Source organism: Corythoichthys intestinalis, chromosome 15, assembly GCF_030265065.1.
Source record: "Corythoichthys intestinalis isolate RoL2023-P3 chromosome 15, ASM3026506v1, whole genome shotgun sequence".
Lineage (NCBI taxonomy): Eukaryota > Metazoa > Chordata > Actinopteri > Syngnathiformes > Syngnathidae > Corythoichthys > Corythoichthys intestinalis.
The window spans coordinates 40582125-40605220 of record NC_080409.1 but is presented as its reverse complement, the minus strand read 5'-3'; the positions used below and the strand labels follow the sequence as shown (position 1 = coordinate 40605220).

At 38.0% G+C, this 23096-nt stretch overlaps 1 protein-coding gene across 3 annotated transcripts in view; it reads left to right on the top strand.

The window, feature by feature from the left end:
* Window positions 1-23096, top strand: part of plb1 (phospholipase B1) — a 70540-nt gene that overhangs the window by 26484 nt on the left and 20960 nt on the right. For all 3 annotated transcript variants that reach the window (XR_009067240.1, XM_057860379.1, XM_057860377.1), the window contains exons 16-30: window positions 3149-3202; window positions 3300-3371; window positions 6090-6150; window positions 6227-6285; window positions 7660-7733; window positions 7804-7847; window positions 8571-8679; window positions 9970-10021; window positions 15083-15163; window positions 15238-15303; window positions 15377-15477; window positions 15720-15801; window positions 15997-16101; window positions 19361-19456; window positions 19568-19639. Coding sequence is in view for 2 of the 3 variants with exons in the window: in XM_057860379.1 (XP_057716362.1) it covers window positions 3149-3202; window positions 3300-3371; window positions 6090-6150; window positions 6227-6285; window positions 7660-7733; window positions 7804-7847; window positions 8571-8679; window positions 9970-10021; window positions 15083-15163; window positions 15238-15303; window positions 15377-15477; window positions 15720-15801; window positions 15997-16101; window positions 19361-19456; window positions 19568-19639 (1128 nt within the window). In the remaining variant the exon portion in view is untranslated. The remainder of the gene's footprint in view (window positions 1-3148; window positions 3203-3299; window positions 3372-6089; window positions 6151-6226; window positions 6286-7659; window positions 7734-7803; window positions 7848-8570; window positions 8680-9969; window positions 10022-15082; window positions 15164-15237; window positions 15304-15376; window positions 15478-15719; window positions 15802-15996; window positions 16102-19360; window positions 19457-19567; window positions 19640-23096) is intronic.

The window sequence follows — 23096 nt, the reverse complement described above, 5'->3', positions numbered from 1 at the left end:
AAGATTCCTGCCGAATTTTCGTGTACGAGGACCTGTTTCACCCAACCAGCAACGTAGCATTTATAAGCCTCCAAGCTCTTAAAGTTTTTCAAACTTTCGTGAGAATAGGCTGATTTTGTGTGGACAAGATAGTTGTAAATATCAGGGTCAGGCAGAGACGGTGAAGGCAGCCGGTCAAAAATAATCGATTTAGGCATCAAATATGGATCTGGCGACTGTATAGAACGAAGCTTTTCCACATAACACCTTTTATGCAACACATCCAGTGAGTTTACGGCATCAGAAAGCACCGGGTCTTCCATGAAATGCATTTTAAATTCCTCGATCAATTGAAACCAATGCTAATAGAGAGACAAAATGACGGACAAGTGGGCGGAACCATACAGCGAGCACGTGGTTTTATGACGTCGGTGGGTAGGCTCTATAGTCACTGGTATGGATTGATTTGGCCTGCTTAACTTCCATTCAGTCATGGCAGTTTCTAATTCATCAATGTAGTATATGGACTACACGTCGCTCTGGGCTCACGCAGCTAATGGCATGGGATGATATCTAGGTTGTGCGCGCGAGAGTTGGCATGGGATCAAACATGGACATCTAGGTTGCTATTTGATGATATCTAGTGTGCGCGCTGCGCCGCTAGAGTGTTTTCTGGCCACAGAAGTCACTTCTGCTCATTACTGCACAACACCAGCATATGACAATCGACTTTCATAAAAGAACAAGTTTGAAGTACGGCGCTCTTAATTTGCCCTCATTGTTCATCATGAAACCATGAGTTTGCTTAGTCTCCCATGGTCTTAACTGGTCTTTTCTGATCCCATCGGCGCTACAACAACAGGCGTTAGCTTACGTTTGTGAATGCCATGTTAGATGAGCAGCGTAACATCGCGGATATGCGTTGTAGTTTACATCCTTAATCTTGAAGACGAGGGTGTTAATTTCGTTTGGTAATTTCGAGACAAAAACATACAGTACAAATGTCATGCATCGGGATTTGGGAAGTTCACGTGGGGAGGACAGTACATTTGCGTTCAAGTGATGCCAGTAGATGGTATCGGCGCCCTAAATGTTGGTACTCGTCAATACCGATACCACCTATTCGGGCCGGATCGGTACCCTCTGCCGATATTGGTATCGGTGCACCTTTAGTTAAGACCCACAAAAATTTCGACATTCGCACCTACTGACTTTCAACTCGGAAGCACAAAAAACTCTTAAAGCGGTCCTGCAAAAAAAAAAAAAAAAAAAAACTCCAATGGATTCCATTCAAATTTATCTAGGAGTCACAATAAAAATAATATCAATTCTTTGGCGATTTTTAGAAGAGGTTGTGATATATTGCTATATTAAAACTAGAAGAATTTTCACCAGACACAGTGTATCACAAAAGTGAGTACACCCCTCGCATTTCTGCTGATATTTAAGTATATCTTTTCATGGGACAACACTGACAAAATGACACTTTGACACAATGAAAAGTAGTCTGTGTGCAGCTTATTTAATAGAGTTAATTTATTTTCCATTCTTTAGAAATAAGCATAAAAAAAAATAGCTTCGTTTGAGCAATTTTCCAATTTCTGATGAAAAAACAGAGAAAGTGTCCTTTTTGTAAAAACATTCATTTCAAACATAACTTCAACACAGCTATTTTTTGTTTTTGTGACATCCCAAACATCTGAATAAATGTTTTCCTTTTACAAAATAACATACACAATAAGACAAATAGAGCTTTTGATAGCAAAGTAACAATTTATTTACACATAACTAAACTATTGAACTAAGAGATGACACTGTTGTGGCAGCGACAGCCTGGGTAAATTTTTCCCTCATCACCGCCTGTCTAATCAAGATGGATTTTTTGAGTCTTTCTTTTGTGGTGACCACTGCCTTGTGGCGGAGTTCGCCCTGGGGAACTTGTGTTCCTGTGGGGGAACTGGTTTGGCCATGCGCGTTTCCGGCTGAGTCACGGGACACTTGAGGGTGCGGGGGACGCAAGCGGCCGAGCACGGCAGCGCGGGCTCTGCTCGGCGAGCAGCACAGACTCAACGGCATCGTCCGCTGCACTGGTGGTCCAGGTCGTTCTGCTCAGTCGTCCAGCGTCTGGCATCCTAGGCGACTTCCCGGTTATTCTGCTCGGTCATCTGCCATCTGGCATCCTGGACGTGCATTCGATCGTCTTCCTCTGGTGCCCCGGCCGTTCGTTCCGTTGAATCGGGTTGCGGGTCTTACAAAATGCCATACTGCCCTCCAGTGGCCAGTTTTATTGCTTTAAAATGGATTTTCAGCATTGTGCTTTGAAGCTAACTTGCATCAGAACCTAAAGATGTCTCTTGTGGAAAAAAAAAGTAAAAGATGTATAAATACTTCTTTGGGACACTGAAACAATTAAAAATAGAACATATTTATACGTTTTTGGGAGCAAATGAGTTAATTAAAAACCCGATCCTTTTCACTTGGTTCCGATCTTTTGAGAAATGGCGCTTGATTTACGATCACGTGATCGGATTGGGGACATCCCTAATATATATAATGCCGTTTGCTGTATATAAAATGCATCGAGCCAGAATCTGCACACTTGCTGCTCTTATGAAACAAAAGTTTACATGTAAAAAACAAAACAAAACAAAACAATTGCACGTCTTGCGATGTGACTATTAGCATGCGCACATTGCGATGGCGATGTTCAAACGATCTTTTTTGCAGGCCTACTTTGGAGTTATTTGGTCAATGTTCTTGGCCCCACATACACTTGCTATTGGCTCCTATTGACAATTAACTCCAGCCCACAAACAAATCTCCATTGGATCCCGTTGACACTCTTTGAATCTCAGAAGCAGAAAAAAAAACATACAAATCCCTATTCACAGTTATTTTCTACCTAAAGCTGTCGTTCTAATCCTGTTGACACATTTAAATACAATGTTCATGTTTCAACATTTTAATAAAAATTGACAATTTTTTAATATTCACACTTTTAACCTCAAGGTCATTTTTATTATTATTATTATTTATTTAAGTCACAATCAGCATGAAAGTATTCCTATGCAAATTCCTCATATATTGTATTGTATTTTTTAGTTAAATGTTTCTGTTGTTGGTCTTAGGGTGCATTTTAATGACAGTATAACCAATCCAATTCTTTTAGCTTCAGCCATCATCCGCTCCATCAGAGGACATCACTATTGCTTGTCCTACACAGGTAAGGGCAAAAAAAGGGAGTGGGAGGGGGATTCATTTTAATACAAATCAGCATGGATTAGAAATTTCACATGACTTTACCATAATTTCCCACCCAGGACCGACCCTTCCTCAGGACACAAGTGAACTCCCCCAAGAGCAGCAGCAGGGCCATTTGGCAAAAAGCTCAGGTAATTATTGAATTTGAATGCAATGTATCAATAGGAATGATCCATGATAACAGGAAATTATGAGTTTGATTATGATTGCTTGATTACTTAAAGTGCCGATACCAGGATTAAAAAAATTATCTTAAATAGCATTATCACCATAATTTTCGCACTATAGACTATAAACTGCAGCTGTCCTCACTGTATTATGGGATATTTACACCAAACGATATTAACTGGTAACACTTCAGCGGCATCATATGACGGTCATAAGACCAAATGAACCACCATGTATCTTTTAACCAATTGGTTGACAAGCGTCATTGCTTCAAGAAGCTTCATTTGGCCACAACTGCTCCCTTGGGGGAAGACAGGCAACCTCTGCTGCCAACACTGTTGTTGTCCAATATGCCTCCTAGACTGCATTGTAGCGTAACAGATGTAAATAACAATCAAAATTCATGTTCTGTGCTAATTATTCAGTTACTGTTCCAGTTGTTTCATTATTTGCTAGGTATGGTATTTGGTAACAGTTTATTTGACAGTGGAGCCATAAGACTGTCATTAGACCATCGTAATTATGACATGACACTGTCATGAGCATTAATGAATGTTTATAACAGATGTCATTTAGTGTTATTCAGCAATTTATCTCGCTTTTGAATGGATGTAAAATATCCGAGCTGGACATAAATGGAGTTAGTAACATAATTTGCTGGATGGCAATTAATGACATCCGTCATAAACATTCAGTAATGCCCATGAAAGTGTCATGTCATAATTATGACAGTCTTATGACGCTGTTGTCAAATAAAGTGTTACCAAATACCATGTGCTTTGGTCAGATGAGACCAAGATTGAGCTTTCTGGCAACAATCACTTTAAGTGGGTCTGGCATGCCACGAAAGATGCACATGCTGAAAAGCACCTCATACCCACTGTGAAGTATGGGGGTGGGTCAGTGATGCCGTGGGGCTGTTTCGCTTCCAAATGCCCTGGGAACCTTGTTAGGTTGAATGGCATCATGAATGCTTTGAAATACCAGGACATTTTAAATCAAAATCTGTTGCCCTCTGCCCGAAAGTTGAAGATGGGTCGTCACTGGGTCTTTCAGCAAGACAATGACCCTAAACATATGGCCAAATCTACACAGAAATGGTTCACCAGACACAAAATCAAGCTCCTCCCATGGCCATCTCAGTCCCCAGACCTTGTTTTGTTGGCAAAAGGGGGTTGTACAAAGTATTAACACCAGGGGTGCTAATAATTGTGACACACATTATTTGATGTCAAATATTTTTTTCTTTATGTGGGATTTTTTTCTCCACTGAATGGTCCCATATTATTTGAATTTAATAAAAATATATTAGAAGCTAAAAAACACATCTTTTTCAGGGGTGCCAATAATTATGGAGGGCACTGTATGTACAGTATGTTGAATGTAGACATCCATCTTTCCATTCCAACAGTAATTTACATAAAAATATAGCATATCTTATCGATGGTTTGAACTGCGATTAATTACAATAAATTCATTTTTAAGCTGTGATTAACTCGATTAAAAATTTTAATCGTCTGACAGCCCTAAATAAAGTATGGACTCATGAGAAACAAACAAAGAAATAACAATAAAAACACAACTCTAGTATTTAGTAGCATCACCGCTGCCTTTTATGACAGCTTGCAGTCTCTGAGACATGGACTTGATGAGTATTCTTCATCAATTTGGTGCCAACTCTCTTGGATTGCATCCTTGCAGGTCGGAGCCTTGCTGTGGAATTTTTTTTTTTTTTTTTTAAATTTCCACCACAGGTTTTCAATAGGGTTGTGATCTGGGCTATTTGCAGGCCATGACATTGACTGGATGAGTCTTTTTCCAAGGAATGCAGTGCAGATTCTTGACTCTTGACTCCTTGTCCAGTGCAGACTCTTGACTCTCGCCAAGGTGATGATGCTGGAGCTTTTGCTTGGTGCTGTTCCAATGAGATTTACAAAGATGACTGCCTGAAGAAAACATCAAAATTCCCTCAGTCCTTGATGATATGGGGCTGTATGTTAGGCAAATGCACTGGGGAGATGACTATGGTTAAATCTTCAATGAATGCACAAGTTTACATTGAAATTTTAGACAGCTTTCTTATCCCTTCAATTGAAAATATGTGTGTCATTCTCCAAGATGACAATGCATCATGCCACAGAGCTAAAACTGTTAAAGCATTCCTTGGAGAAAGACTTATACAGTTAATGTCATGGCTTGCAAATAGCCGAGATCTCAACCTATTGAAAACCCGTCGTGGAAATGGAAAAAAATGATCCACAGCAAGGCTCCGACCTGCAAGGATGGAAGGAAATAGATGAAGAACTGCAAGCTGTCATAAAAGCCAGAGGTGCTGCTGCTAAATACTGGATATTTATTTTGATTGTTATTTCTTTTTTTTGTTTCTCATGAGTCCATATTTTTTCCTCAGAATAGAGTGATTCCATATACTGTATATTTCCCTGCACTTGCTCTATAAAAGTAACATTTGCTGACCACCACAATGTTATTCATTTCTTTTAGTTTTTCTGAATGCTAAAGAGTAGCACTTTTGAACAAATTCATTATTTTTTTCAAGCTTTTTATCTGAGTTTGTCTGCATGATAAAATGTCTGAGTGAGGGCTCGTCCGAGACTGGTGATTCCATACTTTCTGCTAGGGGTTGCACAAAAGTCGATGCCTGTGTACTGAATGTTTTGTAGGGTATGGGCACAGAAATCCCCTGCAAGGACCGGCGACCATCTCCGAAAATACCAAATTCGGGTAAAAAAAAAAAAAATGATATTTTGCATATCCCACCAAAATTGAGATTGTAATGTTATTTGACTTTGTTGTGTAGTTCACGAGCTGAGACCGGCTGACATCAAGGTGGTGGCTGCCGTGGGCGACTCTCTCACAGTAAGTGTGACGAATTTTTCTCTACGGAAGCAGAGCGTATATATTCGTTTTCGACTCAAGAATGACTATAGAGATTACCATCATATCATATTTGAAATGATGAAAGGGAAGAGGTTATTAAATTCTGGGGTTCATGAGGTCAAAGGTCACAGGGCCATGTTGAATGTATGTTTGTATTCAAGATAACTCGAGAACGGAGAAAGTACCTAATTATGATCATCAAACTTGCTGGACATGTTTGTGATATGAAACCGAAGAGGTGATAAAATTTTGGGGTAATAAGGTCAAAGGTCACAGAGATTTGTTTGTCTGTGTGCTTGTTTTCAACTGAACATACTGAAAGAAAGTTTAATCTCTCTTCTCTCACCAAAACTTTTGTTTCTAGCGTTTTAGAACTCTATGTGACTCACTTTTTTCCTCCTCTTCTGGCATTGGCAGAGTTTGACTTTTGGGATGGAGGGGGCACAACGCGTTGATGACCCCGAAATGCATTATCAGCAATAAAATTAACATACAAGAATATTTATGATAATAAATTGACAATGAGCGTTTTTGTTTCCCATCATTCTTGAGGGGAATTCTAAATCAGGCTGCTTAGGCAATACTTTTTGCCAAGATCGTCATCCATTGAATATGGTACGCCCGTCGGTGTAGTGCCAATGTAGTTACCCCTGTCAAAAATTGTATCCCCTGGGCGGAGCCATAGGTAGATTTGTGTCTTTATTATTCAATCCAAAAAAAAAAAGTTGCTTCAATCAAAATACATATTTTCAACCCCAAAAAAGTCGCTTCAATAAAAAAAATGTGTTTGAATGCAAAAATAAATTTGAAACTTAAAAAAAAATGCATGTGAAAGCTATTTTTCTTTGATTTTTTTTTTCTTTTTTTGATTGAAGTCGTTTTTTTTTTTTTTTTTTTTTTTTTTTGAAGCAACTTTTTTGATATTATGAGTAGGGCATTTGTGTCAAAATCATTTAATCCCTAAAAAAGTTGCTTCAATAAAAAAAATAAACTTTCAATCCAAGGAAAAAAAACATTTGAAATACAAAATTGCCCCTTTTTTTCTGAAAATCAAAGCAAATAAAGGTTTAAGTTGCTAGTCACATGATCTGTTCGAAAAATAATTTTGATCCATTATATTGTTTTTTTGTTCATTTCATTCATTTTTGTTGCAGTTTTATTGCTTTACAACTTTTATATATATATATAGGGAAGTCAATTATATGCAATGACACTATTTTTGGCTGAACCCCCCCCCCCCCCCCCCCCCCACCAAAAAAAAAATCCGCTTATGTTTTCTGGATGTCTTCCAATTCTGGAATGACCCCTATATTCATTTATTTATGCACATTTTTTCTTTTTCCTTTTGTGTAGGCAGGAAATGGTGTAGGCGCAAAGTACGACAACCTTCTGCTAGTCATCAATGAGTACAGAGGTCTTTCATGGAGGTAACACAAGATCAGTATTAAATATCCTCTTTCATCAGAAGCGTAACTGTCTCATTTGATACGCTTTCAGCATCGGCGGGGACGAAAACATTGAAACGGTCACCACTCTGCCAAGTATGTATCACGCAGTCTTTAAATCTAAGGATTTTTAAGGTTCCACGATTAATGGGTTTCTTATAGAAATTCACACTGTTATATATGGAGGGTTTACTAATACTTTTACTCCTCTATACTAAGCAGGCCATGTCTACACCAGCAAAAATTACGTCTACACCAGCACGTTTGTTGAAAACAAAAAGCTTCCACAGCCAACCGCATTCATTAGTTTTTAAATACATTCATAACAGTGCATGAAGAAATATTGTCCATAATAACCACATCCTTCGCATTTGTTCTCCATTAAGAAGCGCTGCTAGAGTTTGTAAATAAATGGAAAAAGCACCTGTCTAATAATTAGATCTAAACGGTAAACGATGTAAACATTAGTGTCATGTGTGACGTAGGACCAAAGTTTGTCGCAGTCAGTGACGTTTCCGCCTTCGGTTATTACCACATGATGGCGCCACTAACGAAGAATTCGCACATCTTCACTTTGGACGGAGTTTTTAAGAACCCTCGTTTTCAATGCCTAAAATGTGTGACTTATAGGCCAAACCATAGAAAAATGGTTCATAGAAAAATTATTTTTGTCAAATACTCTGCTACGTGTAGACATGGCCGAAGACATACAAGATTATTAACATTCTCAAAATGGAGTATTTGCTCTGCAACAGAGGTAGTACCCTAATTGAGGACAGCATGGGATTTAACTATCTTTTGACTTTGGATGTTGTGCAGACATTTTGAGAGAATTCAACCCCTCCCTGACCGGCTTCTCTCAAGGAGTCGGCAAGCAGGACTCTCCCGCAGCTTTTCTCAATCAGGCCGTGGCTGGAGCCAAGAGTGGGTCTGTGTGTGCTACTCATATACATTCAATTAACAAAAAAACGCAGGAACGTATTTTTAAAACATTTACGATGCCGATGAGTTGATATTTGCTGATTTCACAAAGTCACCCTTTGATCAATTCAATACGATATTCTTTGTACAGTAAACCCAATCAGTTACATTCCATCAGAGTTGGGTAGTAACGTGTTAAATAGACTTTGTTACATTTACTTGAGTACCTTTTTGAGAAAAAATTACTTTTACTTAGCCATACTTTTTACTTTTACTTGAGTAGATTTGTGAAGAAGAAGCACTACTGTTACGCCGCTACTTTGGGCTACAGTAGTTGTTACAGTTTTCCTCTTTATTCTACATACAGTATAAGATTTTACTTTTCTTTGCCAGATACGCCAACGGTGGCTCAATCAGTTTCATCAATGAGACGTCGCAACAATAATCATGACTCCATTATACCAATCAGACTCAAGTTTGCTGTTCTATGATCACGGCGGCCTGTTCAGTCACGTGGCGTCTCTAAAGCATCGTAAAAAATGAAGTATTTGACATAGAGCGCTGCCATCAACATGACTCAAAATAATCTTTATCTAATCTCTCTCCTAGTTTTCATTCAGCACCGAAAACTGGAGAAAACTAGCATTGAAAACTGGAGATATGATCTATGATCCTTTTGGTTTCATAATAGGAAATACTGTATGTTTTCTCCACTAGAATGCACTCATGCTCTTTGGACTATTAATGCTTAAATTTCTGTAGATTTTTTTATTTCGCCGGAATTCAACGTTTTTTGGGGGGAGGGGGGAGGTTTTCTTTGGCTTAATGTGGTTATGTAATATGTCATTGTACAGTATAATAACAGTTCATAAAGATAACTTTTGTGCTTAGAAAAAAAATACCAATGTTTAAAAAAATAATAATTAAAAAACGTAAGCAGTTACTCATTACTTGAGTATCTTTTTCACGAAATACTTTTTTACTTGTGTTTGAGTACATTATTTGGATGACTACTCTTACTTGAGTAAAATGTTTGGCTACTCTACCCACCTCTGCATTTCATTGAAAGCAGTAAGACACATAAAGCAATTTTGAAATTTTTATTGCCGAAATATCCCAGTCATTTGACTGAAAAACATTATTTCTAACAAAACTGTTCTAAAATATGACGACGTTAACTTTAGTTTTATGTTACAATTGATTGGGTTGGATCGTTATTTGGCTGACTGACATATTGATACAGATTGATTTATCGGAACACCACTAGTTCTAACATGAAGTTATTTTGTCTTTTCAGTGATGTGGTGGAACAAGTACGCACCTTAGTCGACATGATGAAAAACGACACGGTAATATTAAAACAACTGATTAGAAAAAATGTGCTGTGATATACAGTATACAGTGGGCCAAATAAGTGTTTAGTCAACCACTAATTGTGCAAGTTCTCCCACTTGAAAATATTAGAGAGGGCTGTAATTGTCAACATGGGTAAACCTCAACCATGAGAGACAGAATGTGGGAAAAAAAACAGAAAATCACATTGTTTGATATTTAAAGAATTTATTTGCAAATCATGGAAAGTTCATCTTAATACTTTGTTATGTACCCTTTGTTGGCAATAACGGCGGCCAAACATTTTCTGTAACTCTTCACAAGCTTTTCACAAACTGTTGCTGGTATTTTGGCCCATTCCTCCACGCAGATCTCCTCTAGAGCAGTGATGTTTTGGGGCTGTCGTTGGGCAACACGGACTTTCAACTCCCTCCACAGATTTTCTATGGGGTTGAGATCTGGCGACTGTCTAGGCCACTGCAGGACCTTGAAATGCTTCTTACGAAACCACTATTTTGTTGCCCTGCCGTCTGTTTGGGATCATTGTCATGCTGAAAGACCCAGCCACGTCTCATCTTCAATGCCCTTGCTGATGGAAGGAGATTTTCACTCTTATCTCTCGATACATGGCCCCATTCATTCTTTCCTTTACACAAATCAGTCGTCCTGGTCCCTTTGCAGAAAAACAGCCCCAAACAATGACAATTACAGGCCTCTCTGATCTTTTCAAGTAGGAGAACTTGCACAATTAGCGGTTGACGAAATACTTATTTGCCCCACTGTATATAAATGTTTTTCCCCTCACACGATTCTTACCGTATTTATCAGACGTTAAATCGCACGAGAATGTAAATCCTAATTGGGGGGGGGTTAATTTAGGAACAGGAACAATCAGTTTACATTATAGTAAAAACAAAATGGAGAACAACAGGCTAAATAGGTGTCTGTTAACGAAACATATTAACAGTGAGGTTTGAGTAATCGAGTATTCTACTGAAAATTCCATCGAATAATTGAGTAATCGGATAAAACATATATATTTTTAGAAAAAGGGCAATCATAAATATACATGAGAAAACAAGACATCTCACCTAATATTGAACCATTTTTAGACAATCGATGTCTTTATTTTAGATGTACATTGTTGGAAACAGCCAACAATTGCATCTCAGATATGACTAGAAAAAAAAAAAAATCACTAAGTTCCCTCAAAAAACTTAAGATATTATATGGTGTAAACCGGAAATACATCTCGCTGACGATAGCACCAGCATATTAGTAACTAGTTTAGATGTTCAATGTATTTCTTGTTGTTGTTTGTGTATGTGTTTCTTTTCTTTCTTCTCTTGTATTTCTTTTCTTCTGTCCCCCCATAATCCCTTCCTGTTCGCTGCTTTGTCATAATAAAAAGGTATTTTGAATGATCACAATGGGAGTATGTCAGACTCTCAATGTGAAACATTAAAACTGTTCAGAATCCGGGCACCTAGACTTCCATTCTCTGTGTCAAACAGCTGAACAGGACAGGTTTAAAAAAAAAAAAAAAAAAAAAACTTAAGATATTATATAAAAAAAGTCTTATTACCTACCTAAAAATGTTATTACGCTTGATAACACGGATCACTTAAGGTAAGAGTTAAGTGTTTTTCCCACGTGTTTCAATTGAATTTTAATTTTTGTCAAACTATTTTTCTAGTTAAATTTCAAGTTTAAGTCTAAAATGTAAGTCCTGATTAGATTTTGAGTTTTTGCAGTGTTCAGAATTAATGTATGATACCTGCTGTATTGGAGCACATTAGGCACCAGTGCTACTTGGTGTTCTATCTATCAATGACAACCGAGCTAAAATTGACAGCTGTATTATGTTTTTATTTTACACCCTCATCACTCTACATCACTGTGTTTTTATAGAATAAATAAAGCCTGTATGAAAGCCACGTTAGCCACACATCGACAGTGGTCATAATTAATAGAAATCTAGTCCTCCGCAGGGCTAATGTTACGTTAGCGAGATATAATAATGTTCATTTTATTTATTAGCACTACGTTAACTTTATTTTGCCTTGTCCCGAGTATCGCTCCTCCGCTCTCGGAGTAAAAATGGTGCCTTCGGTGGATCGGGAGCTAGGTGGGCGGGACCCCTGGTGGCGCCCGGCCCGGGTTCCGGGGGCGGTCATCGGTTGCGGGGTCCAGCCAGGGGTGTGGTACCATCGGCGGGGCTACGGGTAGCTGGGGCCGGGCAGGGGTAGTGTTATGCAAGCGCTGTCTTGCAGTCAATACATGAAACAGTGGTTGTTCTTGATCTCCAGCTTGAAATGCTCCCACACTTTTGACATTTTCTGCTTATTGTTGGTGCCTATTGTTGGTGCCTTTCTCTTGGGCTTCTTCGTCGTTACCTCTATATTCATGCGTGGTTGAAATCAAATATATCCACTGCCTCTCCCGTCTTCCTCTACGCACGTGTCATCAGCGCGTTGTGCCGCAATAAAAGTAGTCCGGGCAAAACGTCTTAGAGATGGCAAAACTAAACGATTCTTCGAGGTGTAGAAAATGCCTTGATCAATTTTTTTAAAATCGAGTCATTCGAATTATTTGAGTAAACGTTTCAGCTCTAGAGTTAACCATAAAAAATACAAACAACATGACTTGTTTGCTAAACTCTTAATCACACTCCAAAAAATTAGGACCCATAAGATGGAACATACAGTGCCTTGCAAAAGTATTCGGCCCCCTTGAATCTTGCAACCTTTCGCCACATTTCAGGCTTCATACATAAAGATATGAAATTCAATTTTTTTGTCAAGAATCAACAACAAGTGGGACACAATCGTGAAGTGGAACAACATTTATTGGATAATTTAAACTTTTTTAACAAATAAAAAACTGAAAAGTAGGGCGTGCAATATTATTCGCCCCCTTTACTTTCAGTGCAGCAAACTCACTCCAGAAGTTCAGTGAGGATCTCTGAATGATCCAATGTTGTCCTAAATGACCGATGATGATAAATAGAATCCACCTGTGTGTAATCAAGTCTACGTATAAATGCACCTGCTCTGTGATAGTCTCAGGGTTCTGTTTAAAGTGCAGAGAGCATTATGAAAACCAACGAACACACCAGGCAGGTCCGAGATACTGTTGTGGAGAAGTTTAAAGCTGGATTTGGATACAAAAAGATTTCCCAAGCTTTAAACATCTCAAGGAGCACTGTGCAAACCATCATATTGAAATGGAAGGAGCATCAGACCACTGCAAATCTACCAAGACCCGGCCGTCCTTCCAAACTTTCTTCTCAAACAAGGAGAAAACTGATCAGAGATCAAGAGGCCCATGATCACTCTGGATGAACTGCAGAGATCTACAGCTGAGGTGGGAGTGTCTGTCCATAGGACAACAATCAGTCGTACACTGCACAAATCTGGCCTTTATGGAAGAGTGGCAAGAAGAAAGCCATTTCTCAAAGATATCCATAAAAAGTCTCGTTTAAAGTTTGCCACAAGCCACCTGGGAGACACACCAAACATGTGGAAGAAGGTGCTCTGGTCAGATGAAACCAAAATCGAACTTTTTGGCCACAATGCAAAACGATATGTTTGGCGTAAAAGCAACACAGCTCATCACCCTGAACACACCATCCCCACTGTCAAACACGGTGGTGGCAGCATCATGGTTTGGGCCTGCTTTTCTTCAGCAGGGACAGGGAAGATGGTTAAAATTGACGGGAAGATGGATGCAGCCAAATACAGGAACATTCTGGAAGAAAACCTGTTGGTATCTGCACAAGACCTGAAACTGGGACGGAGATTTATCTTCCAACAGGACAATGATCAAAAACATAAAGCCAAATCTACAATGGAATGGTTCAAAAATAAACGTATCCAGGTGTTCGAATGGCCAAGTCAAAGTCCAGACCTGAATCCAATCGAGAATCTGTGGAAAGAGCTGAAGACTGCTGTTCACAAACACTCTCCATCCAATCTCACTGAGCTCGAGCTGTATTGCAAGGAAGAATGGGCAAGAATGTCAGTCTCTCGATGTGCAAAACTGATAGAAACATACCCCAAGCGACTTGCAGCTGTAATTGGAGCAAAAGGTGGCGCTACAAAGTATTAACGCAAGGGGGCCGAATAATATTGCACGCCCCACTTTTCAGTTTTTTATTTGTTAAAAAAGTTTAAATTATCCAATAAATTTTGTTCCACTTCACGATTGTGTCCCACTTGTTGTTGATTCTTGACAAAAAATTAAAATTTTATATCTTTATGTTTGAAGCCTGAAATGTGGCGAAAGGTTGCAAGGTTCAAGGGGGCCGAATACTTTTGCAAGGCACTGTATGATAATTTATCAAGAAAACATGAATGTCCACCAATAATAACTTTTCATGAATTTGTAAAAACATTATTTTATGTTACAATTAGGGCTGTCAAAATTATCGTGTTAACGGGCGGTAATTAATTTTTTAAATTAATCACGTTAAAATATTTGACGCATTTAACGCACATGCCCCGCTCAAGCAGATTAAAATGACAGCACAGTGTCATGTCCACTTGTTACTTGTGTTTTTTGGTGTTTTGTCGCCCTCTGCTGGCACTTGGGTGCGACTAATTTTATGGGTTTCAGCACCATGAGCATTGTGTAATTATTGACATCAACCATGGCGAGCTACTAGTTTATTTTTTGATTGAAATTTTTACAAATTTTATTAAGACAAAAACATTAAGAGGGGTTTTAATATAAAATTTCTATAACTTGTACTAACATTTATCTTTTAAGAACTACAAGTCTTTCTATCCATGGATCGCTTTAACAGAATGTTAATAATAATAATGCCATCTTGTTGATTTATTGTTATGATAAACAAATACAGTACTTATGTACAGTATGTTGAATGTATATATCCGTGTTATCTTTCCATTCCAACAATAATTTGCAAAAACTATGGCATATTTTATAGATGGTTTGAATTGCGATTAATTACGATTAATTATTTTTTAAGCTGTGATTAACTCGATTAAAAATTTTAATCGTTTGACAGCCCTGGTTACAATGTATCAATGTTGTCCTCATGTTTTTGAGTGCAGAGAATCGATTTCCAAAATGATTGGAAAGTGATCACCATGTTTATCGGCGGCAATGACATATGCGACTTCTGTACAGACACTGTGAGTATTTAGTCATGGGTCAAAGAACATTTCCATGATGCGTGAGCAATGTGCTCTCCTCTCCCAAAATACAGGTGATCTTCTCACCAAGGAACGTGGTCAAACGTATCCGTCAAGCCCTGGACATACTCCACCGTGAGGTATTGCTACACAACACATGAAGATCAATATCACTAAATGATGAGTCTAATGTGATGTTTCATTCCCTTTTAGGTGCCACGTGCGCTTGTTAACCTGGTAGAGTTGTTGTACATTATACCGCTGCGTCAGCTGCATAAAGATAATGCGTTGGGATGTCCCACCTGGTTTGTTAGGTCAGTGTTGATTGAGTTTGAAAACAAAACAAAAAAAGGCAAATATTTATTAACATATTAACTCGAAGGGATCGCAGTAAATGATGTTTCAATGTCATTGACGGCAATCGACGTCTAATTCATTTGAATTGGGAGGGGTTGACAGTGAATGATCGACGTCAGCGCTCCGAGTCAGATAGATTGGACATTTATTGCTGTCAATGGAAGCCATTTTAACATCTTTCTTGTCGTTGAACTTTTAGGATGGTTTGTCCTTGTGTACTGAAGCCGAAGGATGGCTCATTAGAACTCCAAAAGACGGAAGAATTCAACAGAGCTTACCAGGTCAGTGCTACACACAATTTAAGTGCAAAAAAAAATAAATAAAAAAGAAACACACATCTTTCAGATGATTACTGGTCGTAAAGATTTGTTCATATTTTGACATATTGCTAAATCTGAGCGTTATTATACTATTTTCCTTTCATACACTTGAGATGCCGCAATGAGTGTGATAGTTGAGTGGCATGTTTTTTTTAGCATGCGATGCAACAGCTGGTGGATTCAGGTCACTACGACTCTCACGACAACTTTACCGTCGTCTTGCAGCCTTTCTTCAGGGAGGTTTTCCTTCCTACGTTACCAGTAAGTAAATGCGAATATACTTAATTAAATATTATAAGTGAACCAAACTCAATATTTAATAAGTAAGTCTTCATTTGGGGCCTAACTTGAAGTATCTCAGTTAAGCCAAATTAGAATTTTTTTTTTTATTTGTACCCAGTGTACTTTGAGCAGCTTTTTTTTCTGACATGCGCAGATTTGCTTTGTCTATTTCGCGCTTTTCTCATACCAAAAAATCCCTTTACACATCCACGGTGCTTTCTTCAACACCTTCACTTACTTTACTTACTTCATATCAATTTGATAAGTAAATATTTTACTCTTTTATAAAATGTCGCGTTGCCTTGTTGTATATGGCAACGTGACAGTTTATGAAAGAGTAAAATATTGTAACGACTGGTATTTATCTGTTCCGCCACAATTGATGATGGGTAGTCGTGGCAACCACGAGTGAGAATAGTGATTGCTGTTGCTATTTCATGTGTGTTCTGTTAAATAAAGTTTGCCGTTTCTTGTGGTCGTGTGGTGTATGGAAGAACAGAAACACAAGAACAGAAAGTGTAAATAACAATACAGTAATCAGTCTCTGTCATTCTTTTCTACGTCGCCCGCCACAATATTTACTTACCAAATCAATGTAAAGCAAGTAAAGGTGTTGAAGAGAGCTCTGGTTATACTACTATACAGTGGGGCAAATAAGAATTTAGTCAACCACTAATTGTGAAAGTTCTCCCACTTGAAAATATTAGAGAGGCCTGTAACTGTCAACATGGGTAAACTTCAACCATGAGAGACAGAATGTGGAAAAAAAAAAAACAGAAAATCACAATGTTTGATTTTTAAAGAATTTATTTGCAAATCATGGTGGAATCATAAGTATTTGGTCAATACCAAAAGTTCATCTCAATACTTTGTTATGTATCCTGTGTTGGCAATAACGGAGGCCAAACGTTTTCTGTAACTCTTCACAAGCTTTTCACACACTGTTGCTGGTATTTTGGCCCATTCCTCCATGCAGATCTCCTCTAGAGCAGGGATGTTTTGGGGCTGTCGTTGGGCAACACGGACTTTCAACTCCCTCCACAGATTTTCTATGGGGTTGAGATCTTGTTACGAAGCCACTCCTTTGTTGCCCTGGCTGTGTGTTTGGGATCATTGTCATGCTGAAAGACCCAGCCACGTCTCATCTTCAATACCTTGGCTGATGGAAGGAGATTTTCACTCAAAATCTCTCGATACATGGCCCCATTCATTCTTTCCTTTACACAGATCAGTCGTCCGGGTCCCTTTGCAGAAAAACAGCCCCAAAGCATGATGTTTCTACACCCATGCTTCACAGTGGGTATGGTGCAATTCAGTATTCTTTTTCCTCCAAACACGAGAACCTGTGTTTCTACCAAGAAGTTCTATTTTGGTTTCATCTGACCATAACACATTCTCCCAGTTCTCTTCTGGATCATCCAAATGCTCTCTAGCGAACCGCAGATGGGCCTGGACGTGTACTTTCTTCAGCAGGGGGACACATCTTGCAGTGCAGGATTTGAGTCCCTGGTGGCGCATTGTGTTACTGATAGTAAGTTAGTAACACAGTAGCCTTTGTTACTGTGGTCCCAGCTCTCTGTAGGTCATTCACTAGGTCCCCCCGTGTGGTTCTGGGATTTTTACTCACCGTTCTTGTTATCATTTTGATGCCACGGGGTGAGGAGGGAGTTGAAAGTACGTGTTGCCCAACGACAGCCCCAAAACATCACTGCTCTAGAGGAGATCTGCATGGAGGAATGGGCCAAAATACCAGCAACAGTGTGTGAAAAGCTTGTGAAGAGTTACAGAAAACGTTTGGCCTCCATTATTGCCAACAAAGGACATATAACAAAGTATTTAGATGATCTTTTGGTATTGACCAAATACTTATTTTCCACCATGATTTGCAAATCAATTCTTTAAAAATCAAACAATGTGATTTGTTTTGTTTTTTTCCACATTCTGTCTCTCATGGTTGAGGTTTACACATGTTGACAATTACAGGCCTCTCTGATATTTTCAAGTTGGAAACCTTGCACAATTAGTGGTCGACTAAATACTTATTTGCACCACTGTACATGCTCTTTTCACTCAAGGCATGTCCAAAATATTAAGCAGTGTGTCAAGAGCCAATGTCTCTTTGTTGAGCCTCATGATTGATCATTTTAAAATAATCCATTGAGTGTTCCCCCTTCATTTATTTGGGGGTCGGGTCATTACTGTTTGAAAATGTGTTATTATTTAAATTAGCTGTAGAATTATTTCAGGTAAAAAAAAAAAAACATGAAGTTCACCTGTATATGATGAATGAGCAGCACTGAAGCTAACTAAGGTATCACTTCAGTACTCAGAAGTCAAAATAAATTACCGTAATGTAATTAATTAAAGTTAATTTGACTACAGCAAACTCAAAATAAACAATTTTCTGTAATCCAATAAGTAAGGTTAATATGAGTTCTTAAAACTTAAAACCGTAATTTTCACACTACAAGGCGCACCTGACAGTAAGCGGCCACCCACCAAATTTGACATGAAAACGTCATTTGATCGTAGATAAGCCGCACTAGACTATAAGCCGCAGCTGTCCTCATTGTATTATGGGATATTTACACCAAAAGATATCAACCGGTAACACTTTATTTGACAGCGGCATCATAAGACTGTCATAAGACCAAATCAACCACCATGAAGCTTTGAACCAATTGGCTGCAAAGCTTTATTGCTTCAAGAAGCTTCATTTGGCAATCACTGTTCTCTTGGGGGAGACGGTCAACCTCTGCTGCCACCTGCTGTCAACACTGTTGTCGTCCAACATGCTTCCTAGCATGCATCGCAGTGCGATAGATGTAAATAAAAATAAAAATTCATGTTCTGTGCCACTGATTTCTTCAGTTACTGTTCTAGTTGTTTCATTAATTGCTAGTTATGGAATTTGGTAAAACTTCATTTGACAGTGGAACCATAAGACTGTCATAAGACCATCATAATTATGACATGACACTGCCATGAGCATTAATGAATGCTTGTGACAGATGTCATTTAGTGTCATTTGGCAAATTATCTCACTTTTGAATGGATTTCAAAGAGCCGAGCTGGATATAAATAGAGTTAGTGACATCATTTTCGGGATGCCACTTAATGACATCTGCATTCATTAATGCCCGTGATAATGTCATGTCATAACTATTACGGTCATTTTAATAGACTGTACTATGAAAATATGATTGATAATCATATTTCCCAATGCTTTGCTTTCAAGAATGGAAAGCCAGATCGCTCATACTTTACGCCCGACTGTTTTCACCTGAGCCAGAAAGCTCACACACTGATGGCCCGAGCACTCTGGAACAACATGGTATGATTTACTTTACTTTACTGTACTGTACTGTACTGTACTGTACTGTACTGTACTGTACTGTACTTTACTGTACTGTACTGTACTTTGAATCGCTGTTGTGTCATGCAGTTAGAACCAGTGGGAAACAAGACCTCCACGCAAGACTTTATGTCCGGGATTGATCTGAAGTGTCCCTCTGAGGTAATAACCCTTTTGATAATAAACAGGAAATCACATTAATATGCAAACATAATAGAATGTAATAGAAATCGTTTATTATCATTGTACAGAGTTTCACGTGATTTAAAGCTTCGCCATAACGTGCACATAAAACAAAAGCAAAAGTACAATATTACAATACAATACAGTACAATATTAAGGCTAATATACAGTATGTAAAAACACAGGTTACAATGAACACAGATTTGGGATAAAATGAATAAACAACTAGCAGCAAGTGGTGATGTAGTGGTAATATAATAAGTGTGTTAGTTTACAGTACTCATACAAAGAGCACTGTACTTAATGGACTTATGTGAAATAAAGCAGAGCTGTATCTGCAATTGTTTTGCGTACTACCACTAGAGGAAGCCCTCGTACAACGTGTGGTACAATATCTGCTTCTTTACACTTTGAAAATCACTGAACTGTGTGAGATATGTAAAAAATATTAAGAATATATACCTATATGAATATTGTTTAATCCTATGATATATTGAAATGATGGTCGTTTGATAAAATATCCCTGAACAAAAATATCCCTGAACAAGCATTTTATGTTTTTTTTTTTAAAATATAGGTAATCATAATAAAAATAACGCTATTATTAGAAAAATAAATAAAAAATTAGCAGAACCTATAATTTTACGTCAGACAATCTCACTTAAATTTTCTACTTTGAATGGAAAACAAATGAAAAAATCAAGTTAATTCCTTAAACTCAAAATTTTAAAGTAAACTGAACTTCAGTTAAATAGTTTGAACTTAATTTAACTAAACTGGACTTTACTGAGTTTACGGAGAAATATAAATATTGCACGAAATTTGATGACTCAGATGAATTTTACTTATTTTATCAGAGTTTTAATGTGATATAAGCAGTAGGAATATTTAAAACAACACATTGCTTAAAAGTAAATGAATCTTAAGTTGACTAGTTGGATGTTTTATTTATATTAATTAATTTGAAAAGGTTTTTGTCATTTATGTTATAAAGATCAACGTTTCGATCTAAATTTTGTCATTAAAAAAAAAAGCTATGGATAGTAAGTTGGCGAAGTTTGTGTTCTTTTTGACAGTTAACAGCTGATTATTTCTTTGGAATATATTTTACAAAATGAAATATATGTTAACCTGAGGGCGTAGGTTTGCATTGGGACGGTCGGGACATAACACTACCAACTGTTCAAGATGTTCAGATTGTCCCCACCAACTTTTAAGCAACTTATATGCATTATACAATGAGTTCAGTTATATACGTCATTTAGATTCTCTTCCCATATGTTGTAAGGATAAAATTGACCCCACCATCATTAAGTGAATTATTTTCATTATGTTCAAACTTACATTTACCGTACTTTTCGGACTATAAGGCTTACCTGACTATAAGCTGCCACCCATCAAATTTGACACGAAAACGACATTCGTTCATAGATAAGCCGCACTGGACTATAAGTCGCAGCTGTCCTCAGTGTATTATGGGACACTTACACAAAAAAATATTAACCGGTAAAAATTTATTTGACAGCGGCAACAAAAACACAAATGAACCACCATGAAGCGGTGAACCAATTAGCTGCAAAGCTTCATTGCTTCATTTGATCAACCTCAGCTGCCACCTGCTGTCAACACTGTTGTCTTCCAACATGTCTCCTAACATGCATTGCAGCACTACAGATCTAAATAACAATCAAAATTCATGTTCCTTGCTCATTGTTTCTTCTGTTCTGTTCCAGTTGTTTCATTAATTAGTTATGGTATTTGGTAACACTTTATTTGACAGTGGCGCCATAAGACTGTAATAAGACAATCATAATTATGACACTGTCATGAGCATTAATGAATGCTCATAACAGGTGTCATTTAGTGTCATCCGGAAAATTATCTCACTTTTGAATGGTTGTAGAAGATCCGAGCTGGACATAAATGGAGTAATTTGCCAGATGACATGTAATGACGTCTCTCATTTGCATTCATTAATGTCCATGATAGTGTCATACCATAATTATGACGGTCTTATGGCAGTCTTCTGACACTGCCGTCAAATAAAAGTGTTACCTATTAACCCGAATAAATCAATAAATAAGATGCACTGGCCTATAATCCGCAGGATTGAAAAAGAGGGAAAAAAGTAGCAGTTTATAGTCCCAAATTTACTGTACCCCTTTTCACTTGCTGAATGTGCCGGTCCTTTCCCCCACAAACCCCCCACAAATGCACATTTGATTGGCTGATGACTTGACCCACCCATAACTCACACACGCAGGCTCAGACAGCCCCGACATAAATACACTGTCCGTGATAAAAGAAAAAAATCAACTAATCTGTAAGTGTAGAACAAGTGAACTCAATACAACTAGAAATACATGTCGGGGACATTAAAAGTTTTTTTCGACCAGCAGCAGCCACTGCAAGTAATTTAAAAAGACGCCAATGTTGTGGAGGTGAGAAACACACCACTCATTTTGCTACTGACACTCCAACCTGCATCAGAGTTAGCATAACATTAAACTGTGTGAACTTGCTAACCTGCAAAACTCAAGTAGGAAGCTGCTTCGAGAGAAGTGTCTTTCTGTTTGTGTTTTCTACTGTTAACGTTAATCAAACTGTGAAAAATATTGTGAACTCTGCTGGAAACTGTAGAACCAGAAAACGAAAGACGGGTACTGCATAACCTCATCTGTTGGTCATACAACACAACATACACACAACATAATCACAATTACATTTATTTATTTACAGCAGGGCTGAAAACGTGGTACTTGTCATGTGGCAACATTTTTTTTTGGTATGTGGCAAAATGGATTTTGGTTTGTGGCTTTTTTTTTTTTTTTTTTTTGGTATGTGGTATTTTTTGGGGTGTATGGCATTTTTGCAGGCCATGCACATCCATGCCATTGACGGCTATGCACGTCCAAATTTTCCATTCATATTAAATGGCAGAAAAACATGTGTGGCTGTGATTTCTGACTATACACTTACCGTTAGAGCATATTGACATTAAACTGGCACCCAAGTAAGGCTATGCCATTGACGGCTATGCATGTCCAAATTTTTCATTTATTTTTAGATGGCAGAAAAACATGTGTAGCTGTGATTTTTGACTATACACTTGCCATTACAGCGCACTGACATTCAGCTGGCACCCAAGTAAGGCTATGCCATTGACGGCTATGCATGTTTAAATTTTTTGTTCATTTTGAATGACAGAAAAACGTGGCTGTGATTTTTGACTATACACTTACCATTTAGTCAATGGCGTAGCCTTACTTTATTTTTTTTTTGGTATGTGGCATTTTTTGGGATGTATGGCATTTTTGCAGGCCATGCACGTCCATGCCATTGACGGCTATGCACGTCCAATTTTTCCATTCATATTAAATGGCAGAAAAACATGTGTGACTGTGATTTCTGACTATACACTTACCGTTAGAGCATA